The 21,819-nt window shown below is 40.7% G+C and overlaps 1 protein-coding gene across 1 annotated transcript; it reads left to right on the forward strand.

The window, feature by feature from the left end:
- The first annotated feature begins 1,311 nt into the window (after positions 1 to 1,311).
- DAPL1 (death associated protein like 1) lies at positions 1,312 to 21,504 on the forward strand. The gene is made up of 4 exons (XM_025471130.3): positions 1,312 to 1,465; positions 10,303 to 10,390; positions 12,759 to 12,819; positions 21,219 to 21,504. Exons 1-4 carry the CDS (start codon positions 1,408 to 1,410, stop codon positions 21,333 to 21,335), a joined length of 324 nt encoding a protein of 107 aa, XP_025326915.1. The 5' UTR covers positions 1,312 to 1,407; the 3' UTR covers positions 21,336 to 21,504.
- The last annotated feature ends 315 nt before the right edge of the window (positions 21,505 to 21,819 follow it).

The following is a 21,819-nucleotide window of genomic DNA, read 5'->3' on the forward strand; positions in this document are numbered from 1 at the left end:
AAAACTCCTAGAAACTGGATTGTTAGTCACACAGTAAGTATGTGATTAATGTTATAAGAAATTTTACAAGAAACAGTCATACCAGTTCCAAAGAGGCTCTACCAATTTGCATTCCCACCAGCCATGGATGAGAGTTTCAGTTGCCCACATCTTCATCAGGATGCTGTATTTTCCTTTGTTGTTGTTGTTGTTGTTGTTGAGCCATCCTAATACATATGTAGTATATTTCATTGTGGTTTTAATTTGCATTTTTCTAATGATTAATGATGTTGAACATCGTTTTATGTGCTTATTTGTTGTCAATATCTCTACTTTGTGAAGTTTTTGTTTTAATCTTTTGCCCATTTTTAAAAATTGGGTTATTTGTTTTCTTATTACTGAGCTGTTTCTTCATGTATTCTAGAGCCAGTGCTTACCAGCAATGTGTTCTACACATTTTTTATTTCCCCCTTCAGTTTGTGGCTGGTCTTCATTTCCTTAACAATACTTTCTGAGGAGCAGAAGGTTTTGTTTTTTGTTTTTTTGTTTTTTTGAAGAGCAGAAGTTTTTAATTGTGTTGAAGAACAAAGAAGTATTTCTTAGTAACTACCATATGCTCAACTTTGATCAGCATTGGAGATACAATAAAGCTTAAATTTGGACTTTTTCTTTTTAACAGAATTGTTATCCTACTATCCTATTCTAGCCTACTTTTTCACTATCTTATCATGAAAGGCTTCACATCATTAAATATTATCTGAGAATAGGATATGTAATGTGAACATAGTATTCACATGGCTGTATCTTACTGTCCCTACCTATTTGGGGATGTTGATATTGCTACCAATCAATTCTAAAAACTGAAGAAAAGAAAAAGAAATACATGATTGCCATTCTTGTACAGAAGTCTCTGTCCACATCCCCGATTATTTTCTTAGTATGAATGCTTACAGTTGCCAAGGCTGGTGCAAAGACATAGTGCTTTGTTTTCTAACTGTCCCTTCAGAAAGACGACAGACATCTTGAAACCAAAATCTTGACCTCCTTGTCGTGCCAGCATATGACAAAGAGCCTGTCACATTGTAGATGCACCTTACATACTTGATGGACGAAGAGTTAGAAAGAAAAGTATGCACTGAAATTCATCCTCTCCCCTTCCCTGGCAAAAGAAAATAGGAGTTCCCTTAGCCACCTACCTTGCTTTCTGAGATAAAGGGAACAAGAAAAAGGTTTTCTTCTAAGAGGAAACCTGCCAAGGTGATGGAGGTTCCCAGAAAGCTAGGTGACAAGCCCTGTTGCTGCTCAGCAATGCCCTTAAGGGGCCCCGCCCCCCAGCCTGTATAAAGCCAGGCTGCAGTGGGGCAGCATCAGTTGGCGCTCAACCTCCAGAGCACCGTCCTGGCCTTGGCACTGGCACTGGCACGCGCTATGGCAAGTGAAGTGCAAGTCCTGCTCCCCCCGCTGAAAGGGGGGCATCCTCCTGCAGGTAGGCTACCCACCTGCCCTCTGTCCTGCAGATAGCACTGGTCTCACTGCTGCTGCTGCTCCTCCTTCCACCAACGCCTTCAGCCTCCCCACAGAGCAGAGGTTCGCAATGTCCCTGTTGTTGCTTTAACTTCACACCACCTGATTTCCTCCTATGTCTTAGAACTTTCTGGGCTTGCTTATAAACCACCTGAGGATTTGTCAAGTCCTGGTTGAATTAAAACCTAATTATAGATGAAGGCATAAGGGATTCGGTGCCTGTGAAAAGGGATAGTTAAGGTTGGACCTTCCCTCCCTGGCTGGAGGTGAGCAGAGACACATCCACTGGAAGATGCTGATTTACTGCCATGGCAACCTTCCTCCCAAGAGGTTCCAGCTCTAAGACTCCATCACCCCAGGATGACTGTACCTCATCTGACTCAGTACCCAGGCAAAGCAGCTTCCACACGGAGGACAGCAACTTTATTTTCTCTCTCTCCTCAGGCTTTGGGTTTGGGCAGTGTTATCAATAATGTAGTTCGCCTCATCACCAAGCTAAGGGGCACTTTTTAATATGGACCCAAGCACAGGAGGGGCTGACTAGGGAAGGTAGCAATCAAGGTGTTTTGTAAAATACCCACTTTTCTCTCATTCTTTTTTTTTTTTTTGACTTCTGCTCTGTGAAATATGGAGATTAGTTTTATTATACTTAACCATACGCTCATATAGATTGGATGAGGCATGCAAGACTATTTTTAGCCAGTTTTATGTTCTTTCAACTGCCTTCCTTCTTTTTTTCCTCAAGAAACATCTCAAAATCTTGACTACTTTGTTCTTGCCTTTCTCCATTTACGAACCTTATTTATTGGCGTAAGCTTTGGCACTTCTAAGCCAAGGTTATTTTAGTCATCTTTGCTGCAGAGGATGCTGGCAGGTAATAACCTTAAGAAAGCTTCAAACACTGACACAGAGGTTCAATAGCTTTCTGGTGGGCTGCCCACCTGAAAAGAGTACGAATTTTACTACTAACTCTGAGCTTCAAATTCTAGACACCGTGCCCTGGTTTCCAGGGGCAGACTCCTGACATTTTATATTTGTAATTGGATTTAGCCATAGTTAACATTACCTATATTTAAAGTTAATGATGCTGGGGCACCTGGGTGGCCCAACTGGTTGAGCGTCAGACTCCTGATTTTGGCTCAGAATTGTAAGATTGAGCCCTACCTGAAGTTCCGTGCTGGGTGTGAAGTCTGCTTGAGATTCTCTCTCTCCCTCTGCCCCTCCCCAACCACTCATTTCTCTCTCCCTCTCTGAAAAAAATAAAACAAAGTTAATGATGCAAACTAATGGTCAGGAACTATACATGCAAATTATTACAAGAGACATTCATTACAGAGAGACCAAAAAAAAAGAAAGAAAAGAAAAAGAAAAACACGTTCTCTTCCCACCACTTCCACCCCAATCCTTCATGAAATGGGTAAGCTAAAATCTGATTTGCTAAATTACATTTATGAACAAAGAACACAGAGATAAACTTAACCAAATGGAAGTTTGAATGAAACCACCAGGAACTTTCTGCCCCACCACTAATGATTGCTAATTACTCTGTGTACATAGCACACCATGACTCCATCAAGCATGTCACAATGCCTCTGGCATGACAATTAATTATTATGAACTGTGACACTATAGATAAGAGGTTTGGGATAATTAGAATGGAGATGAAGGCAGACTTTTGCCTCCCCGCTGAGAGCAAGGGAACAAAGAAACCTCATCCTTCAGCTTGTCTTGCTACATATTTTAAGTCTGAACCAGTTTGCCATGGCTCAAAATTTTACTCACGGAACAAAAATCGTCCATTGCCAAAACTCCACTGAAGCTTCACCTGATTTTTATAAGCAATATAGAGATGACTGAAAGTGGGCAGCAGGTGTGATATGGAGGGAAGGGTCTGACACTGCCTTTGCGATTGGGCCGACCTTCGGCTTAACCTCTGCTTTCATCCCACACTTCTGGCCCCAGGCGTCCTTATCTTTAAAGCAGGGGCTAATAAATTACATCGATATTATAAGGTGGTTATGATGATTAAAGGAGAACACCTATGGAAAGCACCTGGCCCACGACTGATAATCTCTTTAAAGTGCAGGCCTAGTGAAACACGGGCTGTCAGAAGGAATGATCCTCCCCAATCGCAAGACCTCCTGATGTTGGAGGGCAGCACGAGGCCCTACCAGCAGTCAGAGCAGAAGGGAGCAGAAGGGAATGGACAAGGGACATGGGCCTGCCTCGTCAGGGTTAAAAATGAAACCTCTCAGAAGTCAACCGGCTGTAACTCTTTCCCATCTACGTGTGGAGGGCTGGGCTGCTTTTCTTTCATGTATAGTAATCTATTGCGCTTCTGTTAGCCCTGGTTATCAATGTGTGCTGTGAAACAGACTACATGAAACATGATGTGGCCTAGGCACTAGCCAGCTTAGCTTTGGATTTTCTGCTTTTTTTTGATTCGCCTCGCTCTCAGGTTTAGAAGAACCCTATTGCATGAATGGCCAAAAATGTGTATGAAAGGTAATAGGAGGAAACCAAGTATGCAAGGAACTAGAAAGAGCAGGAGTTTCCAAGTTTTTCTGGATTTCTTGCACCTTGTAATTTGGTTTAAGTCAAATGAATCAAGCCATCAGAGGGGTCACCATGGAACCCCCAAAGAGAATCAGTTTTCTGGCTCACTAAAGAGAGAAGAAAGTCTGGAGACATGCCCAAGGGTCAGTGTCACTTAAAACAAACACCAAAGGCTCAATTCACTCAACTCCAATCTACTCAAGTCAACTAATGGGGGTTGTTGATCTGTAAGGCTCAAGGAGAGGTTGTGAGACCGGCTCCCCTAAACATCACGGGGTCAGGGATTTGGATGACTGCAAGACCAGCTGCTTTCCTAGACATGGCAACAGCCCTGTAGACCAGGATGTGCCGTGGTCTTTGTTTCACAGAGGAGCAAACTAAAAGTCAGCAAGGTTGAGGGACTTGCCCAAAGCCACACAGATAGTGGGGTCCGTGGGGCTGAGATCTGAAAAATAAAGTGGGCCCCATGCCAAAGCTCTCCTAAAGCCCTCTCTCTTTACTTTACCATCTTTTCCTAACTTTTTGGGTCTTGATTGACATCTTGAAATGGGCTGAAAAATTGTAAGTGCAAAGTGAATGTTTTGCAAACATCTAAACTTTTACTTAAAATCTTCAAGTATAAGTGCTCAGTCACAAGGCAAAGTGTGCACAAACCTTTGTGTTACTCAGCTTTTTCCCATCCATTTCCCACTGATTAGTGAAGGAAAAAAAAGCTTATTTTGCAGGCTGATGTGTCTTTCTTTATCTTGACTCTCCTCTACCAAAAATTTTTGTCTGGAAAATCTTAACTGGAAAATTATTATACAGCATTCTAAACTCAAGGGCCTGTTTTTGCAAAGTTATAAACTACAAAACTAGCCACAAGAGTATAACATTTATTCAGAGGCAGGAAAGCAAAGGTTCATTTTCCTCACAGAAATTTAGACTTTCTAATGAAACCACAGAAAGGCATCTCTCTCTTTTACATTTTTATCTCTAATTCATTTTGCTTAAAGTCTTATGTATTTATACCCCAAAAAATGTTAAAATGTTAAATCAGTTCATATTTTACCTTGCCCAATTCTGATTGGTCTGTCTATAGAAGTTCAAAGGGAATATAGTTCCATACACGGAATTGTGTAAATTATTGCAATTTTGAGAAAACAAAGTTAGACACAGTGAAACTTTGAAGAGTTCTTGTGAGTTGAACCTATCTGGTATATGGAACATGGGCAAGTATCTGTTTGTGTTGAATTGTAAATATTTATTTACAATGGTTTATCTAGATTCCAGAGACTAGTGTGACTAGTGTTCCCAGCAGAGCTTTGAAGATGACCCTCCCACAAACTGGTTCCATCTGGTTCAGTCACCCCAAGTACTGGGAGCCTTCATTTGTTCTTAGTCTATCCATCTAGAATATGGGGATATTATCTTCTGTGTCTTTCTACTGTACATGGCTGACCAAGCAAATTACCTACCAGAACAAGTTTGATATGAGAACAGTGTCTGGAAATCCAAGGTGTGTGTGGTTTACTTATGCTTCCTAAATCAATGAGTTAGAGCATAGAGCCCCATCACAGAGAGGAATCAGAGTCTCCTACACGAAAGTAGGAATCTTCTAGGATGATTTTTAATTTCCCCTCAAATATCTCTGTTTTATCATTCTTAGGAATATGCCTAATAATAAATTTTTAAATTTCTTTTGGGGGACACCCGGGTGGCTCAGCAGTTTAGCGCCTGCCTTCGGCCCAAGTCATGATCCTGGGGTCCCGGGATCGAGTCCCACGTCAGGCTCCCTACAGGGAGCCTGCTTCTCCCTCTGCCTATGTCTCTGCCTCTCTCTGTCTGTGTCTCTCATAAATAAATAAATAAAATCTTAAAAAAAATTCTTTTGGCATTTACTTCTCTATTCAGTGCCTTATATTCTTTTCAAAGGGAGGAGTGATTTTATTTTGGAGGCAAAGACTTGATGATGAAGGTCATCTAGTTCAACTTCTAGCAAACTCCCCCAAATCCCCCTGAGTTATTCATGGCAGGTGGACTTCTTTTCTTTAACACACTGAGAGCCAAGGGACTTACTATTGTACTAGGCAACCGACTTCATTTTGAATAACACCAATTAGCCAGGCTAGTAGCCAGGCTCCACCTTTCTGGAACATTGATCCTTTGCATTCTGTCCTCTGGAACAACATAAAATAAATACGACTGATTTCCTCACCAGGAAGCCATTCCTCCTCCATGTGATAGCCCCACAGGTCTTTGAAGATGGCACCCACACTCCCTTGAGTCTATCTTCTTCAGAGGTGATCCTTCCAGACACCCTAGTTCCTCCTGTGACATGGCTCCCTTCTTCATCTGGCCCCTCTCCTCTTGACTTCTCTAGATTGTCAAGGTCTTTGCAAATCAATAGCATAGAACTCAACATTCCAAAGGGCTTCTCATTTTAAACTACTGTTTATTTTAACTATTAACACATTTATTCCTTTTTTTAATTTTTATTTTATTTTATTTTGTTTTAAGATTTTATTTACTTATTCATGAGAGACACACACAGAGAGAGAAAGGCAGAGACACAGGCAGAGGGAGAAGCAGGCTCCATGCAGGGAGCCCGATGCGGGACTCAATCCCGGGTCTCCAGGATCATGCCCTGAGCTGAAGGCGGCACTAAACCACTGAGCCACCCGGGCTGCCCAACACATTTATTCCTATAGTTGGTGATAATAATCAGTCCATATAGATGAAACTATGTAGAAACAATAGCAGCAGGGAAAACACAAGGAGTATTAATAAGAAAATAGTTCTAGCACTCCATATTTCAAACGCATTTGTCACAAGGAGAAAGAAAAATACAGTTGGGAGAGGTACTGAAGGCCCAAGCTCTAGACCTCCTGTATGACTCCTCTCAGTTCAAGAGACAGTGAGCAGTGCTGTGAACACCACCACCCCTCACACGAGGCACTCCCTCCTCAGTCTTCCTGGAAAAGCTATACTTTGGTTTATCTCACATCTACATTCCATGGCTGTCCCAAAGATGATTTCACATCATTTGATTTCTGTTACTGATTATTTGGTATGCCTTTTTCTCATATAATGTGTGTCTTTCTCTGTCTATGTGTATGAATTTAAAGCAGACCATGTGTAAAAATAGCATGCTTTTCCTAGACTTCATCTAATATTACAAAAATTCTAATGAGAAGCTTTTATAATCAATGAAAACACAACTTGGTGATTCAAAATGGCCAAGTAGAGTTTATTTTATGAATGCAAGAATGGTTTGATAGTAAGATATCCATTAATCTGTTACTGTAAGTAACCACATGAAGGACAAAAACCATGGATCATATCCATGAATGCTAAAAAGGCATTTATAATTTTTAAGCCCAGTGAAATACTAATAGAAGAATATTTCCTTAATATGAAAAAATACATAAATATGTACACACACACACATATATATATTTGTGTGCGTGTGGCTATGTGTGTGTATCCACCTAAGTATGCATCATACTTAATGGGGAAACACTAAAAGCAATCCCTTAAAAATTAGGATAATAAAGATGTTAATCACCACAACTGTTTAACATTATTCTACAGGAAGTAGTGCTATAATTCCTTACAGGTTGTATTTTTTTTTTTTTTTTACCTGAAAAACCTAAGAGAATCAACAAAAAACTATTACAAACAATAAGAATTCAATTAAGGTCTGGGTATAAAATCAATGATATAATAACAATGATCTGTCAGAGTTATAATTGAAGAATTGACTCCATTTGTAATAGCAATGGTAACAACCAAGATAAAATGCTTAGAAAATAAACCTAACAGTAAATGTGTTAAGATTTATGCAAACCAGTTACTGAGGGACGCAAAAAAAGATGGAACAGCATACCATGTTCTTGAATAGAGAGTCACCAGGAATATAAACATTTGAGTTTTCCTTTTTTAAAAAGTCTATAAATTTCCTTTGGTCCAGGGCGGGATCCTGGAGACCTAGGATCGAGTCCCACGTCGGGCTCCCTGCATGGAGCCTGCTTCTCCCTCTGCCTGTGTCTCTGCCTCTCTCTCTTTCTTTGTATCTCTAATAAATAAATAAATTTTTTAAAAAATACCACTGACTATAAAAAAAATAAAAATAAAAAAATAAAATAAAAAATAAAATAAAAAGTCTATAAATGTAAAACAAGACCATTAAAAAATAATCAGCAGGACTTTTGGGGAAGGAATTGACAAACTGATTTTAAAGTTCATGTGGAAAAATAGGTCAGAATAGCTAGTGAAATTCTGCAAAGGAAACATAGCAAAGAAGGACTAACTCTATCAGATATTGCCATGCAATGCTGCAATCATTGTCTGTCAACTATTCTTTAATAAATATATATATACACATACATACATATATGCTGCTACATTCATTAAAATAGAGTTGCAACAGCACATAAATGGACAGAGAGATTAATAGATCAGAGTAGGAATCAAATAGAAAAAATTGGACCAAAAAAATTGAGTTCATAAAAAGAAAATAGAAATGGCTTCTAAAACACAGAAACAAGCTCAATCTTTAATGAAATGGAAGAAATGCAAATTAAAGAAGTTTTTTTTTTTTTTAACTTATTGGTAGACAAAACCAAACATTTTCTAGCTCCTATTGTTGCCAGAAGTAGGGGGAAACAATCACTGTCATCATAGTTAGTGAGGTTGTAAACTGGTACAACCTCTGGGAAGGGCAATTTGGCAAGACTTGGGAAAATTCAGAATGTACAAACCCTTAAGAACTAACAAGATCTCTTGTAGGAATTTATCCCATGGGTATCCTTGCACTTGTGCAAAATTATGCATATAAAAGGATATTTATTGCAGCATTGTTTGTGACATCAATGAATTAGAAACATCTGAAATGTCCAACATTTGGGAATTGGCTAAGTAAACACAGAACGTTCACATAATGAAATTCTAAAGCAGATGTTAAAAAGAACAATACATTTCTCTATATTTGGATAGATAGGGAATTTACTCCAAAGTTTATGATTGTATGAAAAATATAAACAAACAAGATGCAGAACAATGTGTATTTTATGCTGCCATTTGAAAAAGAACAACCTGTACAATATCTGGATGTGCACACAGACCCATGTAACATTAGCGTCAAGGGAAATGAATAGACGCTGGAAATATTGGTGGGATGGAGACTGCAGATCCTTCATGCTTTCTGAATTATGTGCCTTATGCATGTTTTACAAAAATCAACAGAATATGTAATAATTCTTAAAGAACCATGATAGTGTCAAATTGATAAGCACATTGAGAAATGGAATAGATTTTCTTTACTTTTCACTTTATTGGAGCTAGTTTTAGAAATGGCCAATTTGACATTTCCATAAAAAGAATTAATAGGTTCAAACACATCAATGTCCATTTAGCTTTTTCTCATTTGAGCTTGTCAGATTTTAGATGAGCAAATTTCCTGGGAACAGAAAGAAGTATTTGCTTCGACTTGCAATCTGAAATGGGTTGTTCTTTTTCAAAAATTGATTTCATCTGACATTGTTAAACACTTGAATTGCTGTTAGGTCATCTGTAGCCTGATTAACACTAATTTATCTCCTGAATGGCAGGATTATTAATGTAGTTTAATTACTCATTAGAACATCTGAGTTTGACCAAAGTCCAGAGGTTTGGGGGTCTGGGATGGGAAGGTGGGGTTCCAGTGGGATCAGAAGCATCTCTCTTGAATTAAACGCCTGTTACTACCGCATGCCCTGACTTTTGGCTTGTCTCTCGGAATCTGTGCTTTTGAATGCTTTAGTTGAAAAGAAAAAAAAAATGCAAGCCTTGCACAAACTTTAATCTTGTGGGAAAACAAGAGGGTCACATTGTAATGGTCTGTTGCTACCCTAAAGAGAGTAATTGGTTTGATAACAAGAAAAAATGGTTTTCAGTGAAATGCCTAGGAGAGTACGTGGCCCTTCTCCTCCCCAACCCAAAGGTGTAAACCTCTGCTGCTTTGTTTAGCCTCAGGTCCTGCTCTCTGAACATAAACAAGCAGCCCTCAACCCTTCTCCCCTTCCCTACCTTGTTTGCATGACACAATATTATTTCTTCTATTCAGTTCAAGGTAATGCTTCATTGTGTTGATTTAGATAAAAGTTTCAATCCTCGGAAAGTACTAAAATTCTTTTCAAATCTAATTCATACCTCAAACAACAAAAGCAAGCCTACCCTTTCTATTCTAACCAAAACTCCTGTGTGTTGCTTATTTGTTTATAGTAAAGGCTGGAGGAATGCGCATTCCCAAGAAACAAGAAATTGGTGTCATGGAGAGACATACCAAAAAAACAGGATTAGAGAAAACAAGGTAGGGATTACTTAATTTCTTCTCCTTCATCACCTCAAGTTGTTTTGAGTAACTCTGCTTCCAGAAGTCAGAAGCCTCCCTGCAATTTGAGACAGACCAATGCTCCCTAGGCCTTTGCTGAACAGGGTTAGGGGCAGCCAGCTAAGAAGCAGTAGTGACGGGGCTGTCTTCTGGAAGACTCTCTCTGGGCCCCCTCACCACCCACATCCTCCTCCTCTCTGCAGCCAACCCAGCTGTTTTGTACTTAAAAAGCACAATCCCAATTTCATCCCAACCTGACTCCTGTTCTGTTAGCTTATCTTCATATTAGCCTTTAAAATAGTGTCCGTAAGCCTGCCCTGTTTTCATAATATGCTTTCTGCTGCAGCAAATCTTATGAATTAAAAATAAATGTTTTTTTTTCTTAGTTTGTTTTAAATCTATCACTCAATTATTTAGAAAATAATGGCCACTCTATTTGACATAGCCCGAAGGCATATAGATACTGAAGTTGTTTCTCCCTTGCTCCCTCGGCTGTAACCTTGACAAAAGGCACCATTCTCAGAGCTAAGCAGAGAGCTGTGGGCTGGGCAAGTGCACGAATGGTCCAATCATTGGACTGTGGTTAAAGAAAATAACTGTGTTCAAAAAGAAAGAAATGTGCAAAACTGGCTCCTCCAATGAGGTAAGGGGGGCACTTCAGAGACAATTTCCAAATGGTTTCCACCGATGAGTTGAAGAGTGATTCTAATGGAGTCAGTTAGAGGATGTTCAGGATGCATCCTTAAGAATTAATAATAGTCTCAGGGAATGCAGAGGGAAAGAGACTACAGAATTTCTCTGGCTCTTTCATATAAAAATGTATTTAAATCACTTTTCAAGTTTTTTTCCCAATATCTGGGATGGGAATTTTTTAAGGATTTGTTCCACTTTAAAATGAAATGCTCATCTTCCTCATTACCAATAAATGTTTGTTTCTTCTGATACCAGAATATAACTAGCACATAATGAAAGGCAAAGGCTGTAAATCCTCAGCAGTAGGGGTCACATATTATTTATCTTTTGACCCAGCATCTAGGACAGTTCTTAGAATACAGAAAGCACTTGAAATGACTCCAGATTGTGATGGAACTGCAAGCTGGTTTTGTTACTAAAACCTGATTCAAGCCTAAACCCTGTTTATTGCCATCCTGATTAACATGCCTGGCCCAGGGGCTCGGAAACTAAAAAGTCATGGCTTGGAAATGACATCCAGCTGGCAGCCAGTGGACAAGTCGTTCATTTCTCTGCACCTCAGGAAATGGGGACTTACTATGAATTCTAACGTCAGCTGAACAATGTGGGAAGAGGTGACCAGAGAGTAATAAAGTGGTGATTGGAACCGTCTTTAAAAACTCCATTGTTGTCTAATAGTCATTAAAAGATGAGAATGGAACCACTGTACAACATAAACAGCAAGAAATTGCTCTTGCTCTCTCCCCCCTCCTCATCCTATTTACCAGCAATAGATAAAGGTATGTAGGGCCTGATGCATATAGGATTTGGGGGCCACTTTAAAGAAAAATAGTAAAACATCACAGATATGAAAGGGCTAGGAACATGCCTGCTGGGGAAGGAACAGGTGCAGGAGGAGGCTCGGAAGCTGAAGCTTCATTAGCTCTACCCTCATTCACCCCTGCTGTTGGTTGGTTAAGCACTCCCTCTGCTTCGGGAGTGTATGCAGGAGACACGAGGGCCTCATTTTCATGGACAGACATCACTCCTTACATTTTGTTGGAGAATGGCTTTTGCAAAATGTATCAGAGGAAATAAATTTCTAAGTATCAGCAATCTATGTCCATTTCCTAATAACTACTACTAACCAACACCAACCATCCAGAAAATAAATAGATAGATAGATGATAGATAGATAGATAGATAGATAGATAGATAGATAGATAGAGCCAAGTACAAATTTTCCATCAAGAAGGAAGGCTCAGCCCTGATTGACGCTCTCCTACAAAATAAACTGGCCTGAGAAAAAGAAGCCAGACACAAAAGAGTACATGCTGCGTGACTCGTTTTATGAAGTACAGAAACAGCCAAACTGCAGAGCTGTAAGTCAGGTAGTGGTTTTCCTTAGGGCGGGCTGGTTTGACTAGTTGTGAATAGTCACCAAGCTATATACTCCAATGGAAAGAGAAAAGAAAAATAGCCTCATAATAATAACGTGGCCTACAAAGATTTTTGTAGCACATGGGCGCACAGAAGTAGAATTGTTTTTTCTTCTAGATATTGCCACACAGAGTAAAAACTTAAAGGCCAAGTAGATAGTCCTTGTATAAACCATGTAGCCTCCTTAGTGGGAAGGTTTTCAGGTCCTATATGACATTTTGTTTCCTCTTTACAGTACCATTGCAAGTGTTGCCAAACTCCAGGCCATGGATACTCTGAATGACACACTGGAGAAGGTGAGGCTTTGGGGTGCAGGTGAGACCCCCCGCCATGGAATGCTCCCAATCAGTATTTATCCATCACATGGGGCTCCCTGGGTGAACGAACACTGACCACTGAGCTTTTATCCAGCTCAGAGATTTGCCATCCTTGTGAAAGAATCTGCTCTCAGTCCAAGGACCGCAAAGAGGTTTTGGTGAGAAAAGCTGTTTCTCCCAAATTCCTAGTGTCTATTTAATAAAGCATTTCAAAAATAAGATAGAAAACAACGCAAGAATCATGACACCAAGCTGGCAGCGTTTTACTCTGCCATCCCAAATATTTCTCAGTGGCATCTCATTTCTCATGGCCTATTTCTAGAAAAAAGCAGCCTGTGTATTGGGAAGTCAGTAGTTTGGGGCCTTCCTCCCCACCACTGCATACCCACAAGGAAATATCTGATTTGAGGTGAAGGTGGGTGGTGGAGGGTTGCACAGTTTTAGGGCTGGAGGCACGCTGGGCCCCGGCTGGGTTTATCCAGTAACATCTGTTTATGAAGGTGGTTGGCTATTGCTATTTTTATTTCTATATCTTGTGTTTCTTCTAAGTAGCTCCAGAAACTCAGAAAACTCTTACCAGAGCAACAGTGCTTTGGTTTTACTAGTTTGTTTTTAAGTTTTGTAGGTAAACTAAATAAGAGTCCTTATTCTACTCCTACAGGGCAGATAAGTTGCATTTAAAGCAACAAATAACCACTCTTTCTGCTGCTCTCACATTAATTGAAGGGACAGGACTGTGCATAATTTATAGAAGGAAGACTAGCTGTTGCTGCCAAAAATCAGGGGCCTGGAAAAGGTCGGAGCAGAAACTGAGCAGCTGGACCTCTGGGGCCTCCATCTAGTAGTAGCTCCTCCACCTGCTATTGCTATGACCTTGAGCAAATTATACTGTGCCTTAGATAAGTCCTTGGTAAAACGGAGACAAGGAAGGGCGCTTGGATGGCTCAGTCGGTTAAGCATCCAACTCTTGGTCTCAGCTTAGGTCTTGATCTCAGGTTCAAGCCCCACTTTGGGCCACGTGCTGGGTACGGAACCCACTTTTTTAAAAAATGGAGATAAGGAAGAGTATATATTTCCCAGTATATATTTCCCAGAGTATATATTTCACTTATGTGGAATAAGTGAGTTTGTACATGTGAAGCTCTTAGAACAGTGCCTGGCACAGAGTAACCTGTTTGTGCTCTGTTCTGGTGAGTAGCACTGGTTCTGTGGCAGCGAAATAAACAGCTGTGCCTGAAGTTCATGGGATATAACAAGGCAGATGGTACTAGGCAGGTTTTTTTGTTTTTGTTTTTTTTTTTAAGTCATCTCCATGCCCAACATGCAGCTGAAGCTCACAACTTCAAGATCAAGAGTCCAATGTTTTACTGACTGAGCCAGCCAGGTGTCCCAGTACAAGGCAAGATCTCGATTATAGGCTACCGCTACAAAGCCTTCTAATGTGGGGGGCTTGGTTCTTCCACAAATAGATTCGAGGTGAGGTCATAAACAACTCTTTGCCTTCCTGGCTTTAGAAGTAGGGCAGGGATGAATGGTGCCCTGTCAGAGCAACACAGACTGCCAGCTTCTGCATCCCACATCCTCCTGCACCTGCCCACCAGACGCCTCTTCCGCAGGGGCCACAGACTGTTCACAGTTGTAAGTGGAACTGGAGGGATTAGACATGTTCCTCTAGAATATATGTGAACCCAAAATAAAATGTTTAAAGAGAGTGGTCAGTCGAAGTTGATTATGCCATGTATTAGTTACAGTGCCAGAGTCTATATTGCTTTTTATAGACATAGGTGCTTATGTCTTCACATGGAGGAGTTCTCTTCCTTTCAGTTAAAAATAACACTTCCTTATTTCACAGATTAAAAGAAAAATCAACAGCGATAATAACAAGTTGTATTTGTAAACCACAAGAAAACATTGAGATGGTGTGTTATTACAAATATTTTTAACAGCAACTGTACCTATTTAAAAAAACAAACAGGGGCACCTGGGTGGCTCAGTCTGTTAAAGCGTCTGCCTTCAGCTCAAGTTATGATCCCAGGGTCCTGGGGGGTGGGGGGTTCTGCTCAGCAGGGAGTCTGCTTCTCCCTTTCCCTCTGCCTGCCATTCCCCCTGTTTCTGCTCTCTCTCTCTGACAAATAAATAAATATTTTTAAGAATCTAAAAAACAAAACAAACAACTTTAACACTGAATTCAATGTTTACTGCAGTGGGACTGTGGCTAAGACTGCATAGTTTACTGGTTAAAACAGGGCTGACGTCAGACATCAGATGTGTTTCCCACTGGCTCTGTCATTGACATTTCTTGCCTTTTCTATGCCTCTGTTTCCTCATCTGTAAACGGGAATGTGGTTAAAGTATCCATTTCACAGACATATTATGAGAATAAAATGAAATTATAGAACATATGAAAGTACTTAGCACGGCCAGGTGCAATTAGCCCTTGTAAGTGTTAGCTTCTATTCCCAGGGCAGTATCCTACAGGACATCACTCGGAATCCCAGGCAAAGTATAAGAAACCCGCAACAAAATCAAGTCCAAGATCACCATGTATAACTATCTTGAATATGGTACTTGATGGGATCAATTGTTTTCTTACCACTAAGAAAAATGCCCCCTGAACCCATAATTCAACCTGAAGCATAATAAGACTTTTTTTTTTTAATTTTTTATTTTTTTGGGAGAGAGAGAGAGAGAGAGAGAGAGAGCACACAAGGTGGTAGGGGAGGGAGGGGCAGAAGGAAAGAGAGAATCTTAAGCAGGCTCTGTGCTAAGCTAGGGCTGATCACTTGACCCCGGAGATCATGACCTGAGCCAAAATCAAGTGTTGGACACTTAACCCACTGAGCCACCCAGGTACCCCTAAGTAAGATTTTATAATAAAGATCAATTTGGGATAGAAAGACCAATGCCTTTTAAAAAACAGATCTCTTGAGATCAGTGGTTGTCAGGAGCTGGGAGGAGAGGCTGACCAGAAAGGGACAGGATAGAATTTGGGGGATTGAGGGTTCTATCTCCTGATTTTGGTCACAGATGTTTGTATTTGTGAAAAGTCATATAAATGTACACTAAAAAGGGTATATTTTACTGTAGATAAATTATACTTTAATTTTTAAATGAAGAAAATGCATAAACTATACTGCCTCATACAAAAAAAATCAAGATATATAAAAGATAGAGAAATGTAAATATAGATATCTGCTGATGGATTTTCACCAGCATTACCATTCCCCTCACAATATTGTCATGAAGACCTAACAATATACAAGAAGAAGAATGCAGAAGAAATGCAGTATCAGAAATGAGGGTCACATCCTCTGCATATGTAATATTCATTCTTGCCCTCAGAATGAATATTACTGCCCTAGGATTATGTCTAGTTCCAAGAACTCATGTTAATTCTCATATGAATGTAAGAACTTAAGAGTCTAAGGTAGGGGGGCGCCTGAGTGGCTCAGTGTGTTAAGCGTCCGACTCTTGATTTCAGCTCAGGTCATGATCTCAGGGTTGTGAGATCGAGATCCCCATCAGCTCTCTCCCTCTCCCTCTGCCCCCCCGCCCCCCGCTCACACACATGTGCACACCCTCTGTCTCTCTCTCAAAAAGAGTGTAAGGCAGTAAGAGGACGGTCCTATTCATAAGAGCTCATCAACCACTGAAACATGGCAAGAAAAATAAAGAAATTTCTATCCATGTTATTCATCTCTAGATACCCTACTTTAAAATCAGCTTAGGGGTTGAGATTTGGGAGATTGGAAAACAATCCCCCAAAGCTTGGAACTGTATGAATCTAAATGGGAAGCAGTCTGAATTTTTCCCCTCCTAGTATTTCCCCCATCTCCTCCCTGCATGCAGACCTCTCTCACTACTTTTCTCCTTCTCTCCTTCCCTCTCCAATCAGCCCTCCCTGCCTCTCTCAGCTCTACATAATGAGAGGGTTCATGTTGCCTGGTGACAGGCCATATATCATGATATTCCTGCAGAAAAGGGGTTATGTAACCCCAAAACTCTCTGGGCTAAAAATCTGGGAGAACCAGTCTCGGACAAAGTTCCACCAGCTCCTTCAAGGCTGTTTGACCTTTTAGAAGTCGTGTAGCTCCTCTGAGATTTATGGTGGTTCATTTAATCTTTTCTTTTCTTTTTTTTTTTAAGGCAGAGAGTGAGAGAGGATGATACTGCCAAATATAATTCTTTAGACAGTGATGGAAGTGATATTTGGCAATAATTGTGAAGCTTCTCTGAATGTGAAAGCGGCCAATTGAATGAAGCATTAGGAACAAGGTTGGGTTATGGTGTGGAGGAGGTGGGAGGTTGAAGCCTAGTTAAAGTTGGGGCCACTTTTCAAGTTGCCAGATGTGTCACCACCACCACACTTAGTGAGAAGTGTGTGAAATGGGATCCTGAGGGAGCGGAAACTATCAGAGGCATCTGCAAATCTAAAAAGGTTTCTCTTGTTCTGTAGATTAACATCACCGTAGGAGGATCCTTGAATTTCATTGACTCGAGCTGAATGTTTTGTTTTAAGCCTTTTGCTTAACGGGGTGTAGAAATCTAAGTGCCAACATTCAAGTTGGAAGTTAACACTCTGGAAAGATGAATGGAAGAGCTGCCTGTCTGCTAATACTACCTAGCTTCAGCCTCTTAAACAAAACCTGCCACCGATTTCCTCGCATCTAGAATTTCTTTCACAGCTCCAATCGTAAAGACTTTTATTATACTTCTTTCGCTTTTTTTCTCTGAAACTAAAACTATAGGTTCTGAGGTCAAAGTTACCCAAGATGAAGGTAGATTCTCCACGTGGGAATTTCTACTGATCAGCTTTTCAAGTTCAATATGTTGCCCCTTCTGTGATGGAGTCACAGCAAGACAAATCCTTATAAATACACCAGCCTTGAATTCTTTCTCTTACGGGGTTACCCTAGATTCTCTTATCCTAATGAATCAGACAAGAAACACCTTTCTTTTTACAAACCCTGTCCTTTTATAAAGACTAATGATGAAAAATCCAAAGCTTCTGAAATTTCAGATGCCAGCTTGAAACACAGCTGGTTGGAAGTTGTACTCTGGAAAGCTATTCCTACTTATTTCTAGTTCCAGCTTGAAAAATCTTCTTATCACCATTGATACAAAATCTACAGCAAAGAATTTATTAGGGCATTGAGAAGTTGACCGTTTTACTTACAGCTTCATCAGTTCTGGTGGAAGACTTTATAGACTCTCCATCCACAACCCCCAAATCCTTCAACATTAGGGTGATCCTAATTGAGGGATTGGAGCATATGAGAAAGAGAACTTGACTGCCTTATTATATATTCAAGAGTTGCTGTACAGCCCTGCTACTAGCTCCCTAAAACCTGTGCATTTGTAATTTAATAATTATAGGCAGTTTCCCTAAGGCTGTTATCTTTGCCAGAATTATTTCCACTTCCTTCTCAATCCTGTTGATTTTTTTTTCCCCCTAAACGTTCCCAGATCAGTTCACAGATGGCCAACCGACCGGCCCCAGGGACAGCCTCCCGTTCATTCCGATCTGCAGCAGTCCCTTACTGAAAGGCAGTTGAGCAGAACTTTCAGGACCTCTCTTAAATGTCTTAGTGAAAATGTAACCCTTAACCCTGGTGCATTATGATGGGAACATCAAATGGTACAGCCACTGTAAAAAACAATATGGCAGTTCCTCAAAAAATTAAACATAGAATTATATGATCCAGCGATTCCACTTCTGGGTATATACTCAAAAGAATTGAAAGCAGGGATTTGACCAGCTGTTTGTACACCAGTGTTCATAGCAGCCTTATTCACAATAGTCAAAAGGTAGAAACGACCCAAACGTCCAACGTCCTATCATCATTACATATCCCTACAAAATGTGGTATCTACACAGTCAGTGGGATATTATTCAGCCTTAAAAAGGAAGGGAATTCAGACACTTAACTACCACATGAGTAAGCCTTGAAGGCATTAAGAGAAACGAAAGAGGCCAGACAGGAAAGGACAAATCTTGCCTGAGGCCACTTATATGCGATACCTGGAAGTCAGAAGTCAGAGACAGACAGAGAAGGTGTTGCCAGAGGCTGGAAGGTGGGAGGAGGGAGTGAGGAGTTACTATTTAAAGGACACAAAGCTTCAGTTCGATGTGATGAAAAAGTTCTGGAGGTGAATAGTACGGATGGTTGCCCAACAATGTAAATGTGTTTAATGCAGCTAAACTGTTTGCTTAAAAATGGTTGAAATGGGAAATTTTGTCATGTGGATTTAAAAAAATTTTAAGTAGTAAAAAAAAAAAAATTGCAGCCTCTGAAGTGCAGAGATAAGCCTAAAGATGTCAGGTCATGAGTGGGTGCCACCCTCCCCCTCCTGTTTCACCCCTACCGTGGTGGCTTTCGTGCCTTCAGAGCAACAGGCAATTCTGTGGCTTCGTCTCCGCCGCCTCGACTTGTCCTCTTGCCCCATCTCCCCTTGGCTACTTGCCCACATTTCTGTTATGTCAGAATCACCTATTTCCTTTCTCACCCCCTTCACCTTGTGTTGGACTTGAAGTAACCTGGCAGGGTGCTCCTCCCACCTGTAATCTCTTCTATGTGGTGTAGAGCGAACCTGACATAATCCATCTGTTTTAGTTGACACTAGAGATACCCCTGAAGTCACTGGCCTCTTAAGTTTCCTTTTAGTTCTAATGTTAAAAGAAAAACAAAACACACTGCCCTTACCCCACTATAACATGTCATGTGGCCCAATGATAATTGACCTGACCAAAAAAAGGCATTGGCTCTTTTTTTACTCTAAAGCAACATTTATGACCCATACCCCGATTATGTTTTTTCCTTCCTGCTAGAACTCCAGCAGAGACCATCCCTGGGTTTAATTATTATATTACTTCTGTATACTCATTGTAAAAGAAAAATTTTTAGAAAAATATTGACAGGCAAAGTAAAGAAGACTGGAGATTGCCCGTAATTCCTCAGAGATAATCATTGTTAACACTTGAGGGTATATCCTTCCACTGTGTTTAATTTTTTAAGACCAAGAAGAAAGGACTTTCTGGAGTCAAGTTCCACATGAAAGGGAATGCTGTGTGCCCAGAGCTCAGGGACATTTGAGAAGAGATAGAAGGCACATATGTTTTCCCTGGCTTAGAAGAGCCCGAACAACTATAAACAATGTGATGCCTGGGGTCACGCGCAGTTTATCTCCCCGGTTATTTAACTTGAGTGTCAGGGCAAGGGCATCTAAGTTCTGCAGTGACAAGTTAAATTCCTGGTGAGCTGAGGCACCCCTCCCTTGCTGGCTAAGGTAAGTGTCCTTAGGTATCTTTCTGTTGCATCGCTCGGCTTAGAAACCAAGAACTGGAATGGGCCCAAAAGGTCACTGGGTCCAAATTCTCCTAGGAAGACTACATCCGAATTGCTTAAGGCACTGGACATCTTTCCATCTTAAGCTCTCCTTAGTGGAAATTCCATAAAGTCTCTTGGTTCCATGTGAAATTCCTCTTAATGTCCAAAGTTTCAGTCTGTGTTCATTGAAAGCCACTTTTCCTCACAGATGTCATCCAGGGGATGACTAATAAGAAGTTTGTAACCTGAAGCTACTAATTAATCACTCTTCAGCTTTCTTCGTGCCAGGCTTTGGAGACTGAACCATGTGAAATTGCCAATATTGGACCATTCTTGACCTACAAAAACAGCCATTTCACACACTTCAACATACCACCTGACCCTAACTCTTCTCAACTTCTTTCATTGGTTCCTTATTTCTGGTCTGTTGACAATGAAGGTGTTCCTCCCCTGCAGGACCTTCTCTGGTGTCCCCATAGCCTCCTCAGAATGTAGTGATCCATATATGTGTGTGCTAGGGCCAAATACTCGTTAAAGGACTAATGAGATATAATTAAGCATTTCTGCCTTTAAACATGTCACTTCAGGGACGTCTGGGTGGCTCAGCGGTTGGGCATCTGCCCTTGGCTCAGGACATGATCCCGGATTCCTGGGATCGAGTCCTGTGTCAGGCCCCCTGCGTGGGGCCTGCTTTTCCCTCTGCCTGTGTCTCTGCCTCTCTTTCTGTGTCTTTCATGAATAAATGAAATCTCAAAAAAAAAAAAAAAGTCACTTCAAAACATACATATAAATGCACATGTATTTTTTTATTATTTTGTATATAGTATAGTTTATAGTTTTCAAAATCAGAAACAAGCTAACGAGAGACACCCAGGTGAATGCATACATGTGTGAGCCCAGAGCTGGAGGTGGTATGGGAAAAAGATGTATGAAAGAAAGAAGCAAAACTGTGAAACTCCTCGGACCAACTGCATCGCTCTCTGCTACTCTAATACTTCATGACCAAAAAAATCCAATACGCTTATTTTTTTCTTTCCTTCTCACCTTTAGCTCAGCCATAAATTTCCAGCAGTGGTGCACATGGCACATCAAAAACCCAGACCTGCTCTGGAGAAGGTCACTCCACTGAGAAGGATCTACATTATTCAGCAGCCTCGAAAATGTTAAGCCGGGACGTAAAACACAGCCGTCTGGCCAACTGCCTGCAACATCTGACAGCTTAGCAAAAAGGACCAAAACTTTCCATAGGCCTAGTGCCCTCCCTTGGTAAATAAAACTGCTTTTGTATCTTCTCTTTTTGACTTTAGATAATAAAGCATCCAAAATTATAAATACAGTGCATTCTCAGGCCTCATTTTGGTCCAGGTCAGGATCCCGCTGATGCTTACATATGTAATTCTGTTGGATAAGTGGAGAGTCCAGAGTACTTGAGTATTCCACTCCACCTCCCAGGATAAGCTCCTTTCTCCTTGTTGCTGACCCCGAGCTGTTCCACCCACAGTGAGTTCTCTCAGAAGGACAGAGGTCAGAAAGGAATGCTCCGAGCTCTGCAAAGGCCAATAGTCTATGCAAACATGAGGACTGATTCTTCCCAGTGTGTTTGTCTTAAGATGCTCAAGCTTTCACTAGAGATGAAATGTTGTTTCCAGGT

This window comes from Canis lupus, chromosome 36 (genome assembly GCF_003254725.2).
Source record: "Canis lupus dingo isolate Sandy chromosome 36, ASM325472v2, whole genome shotgun sequence".
In the NCBI taxonomy this organism is placed as follows: Eukaryota; Metazoa; Chordata; class Mammalia; order Carnivora; family Canidae; genus Canis; species Canis lupus.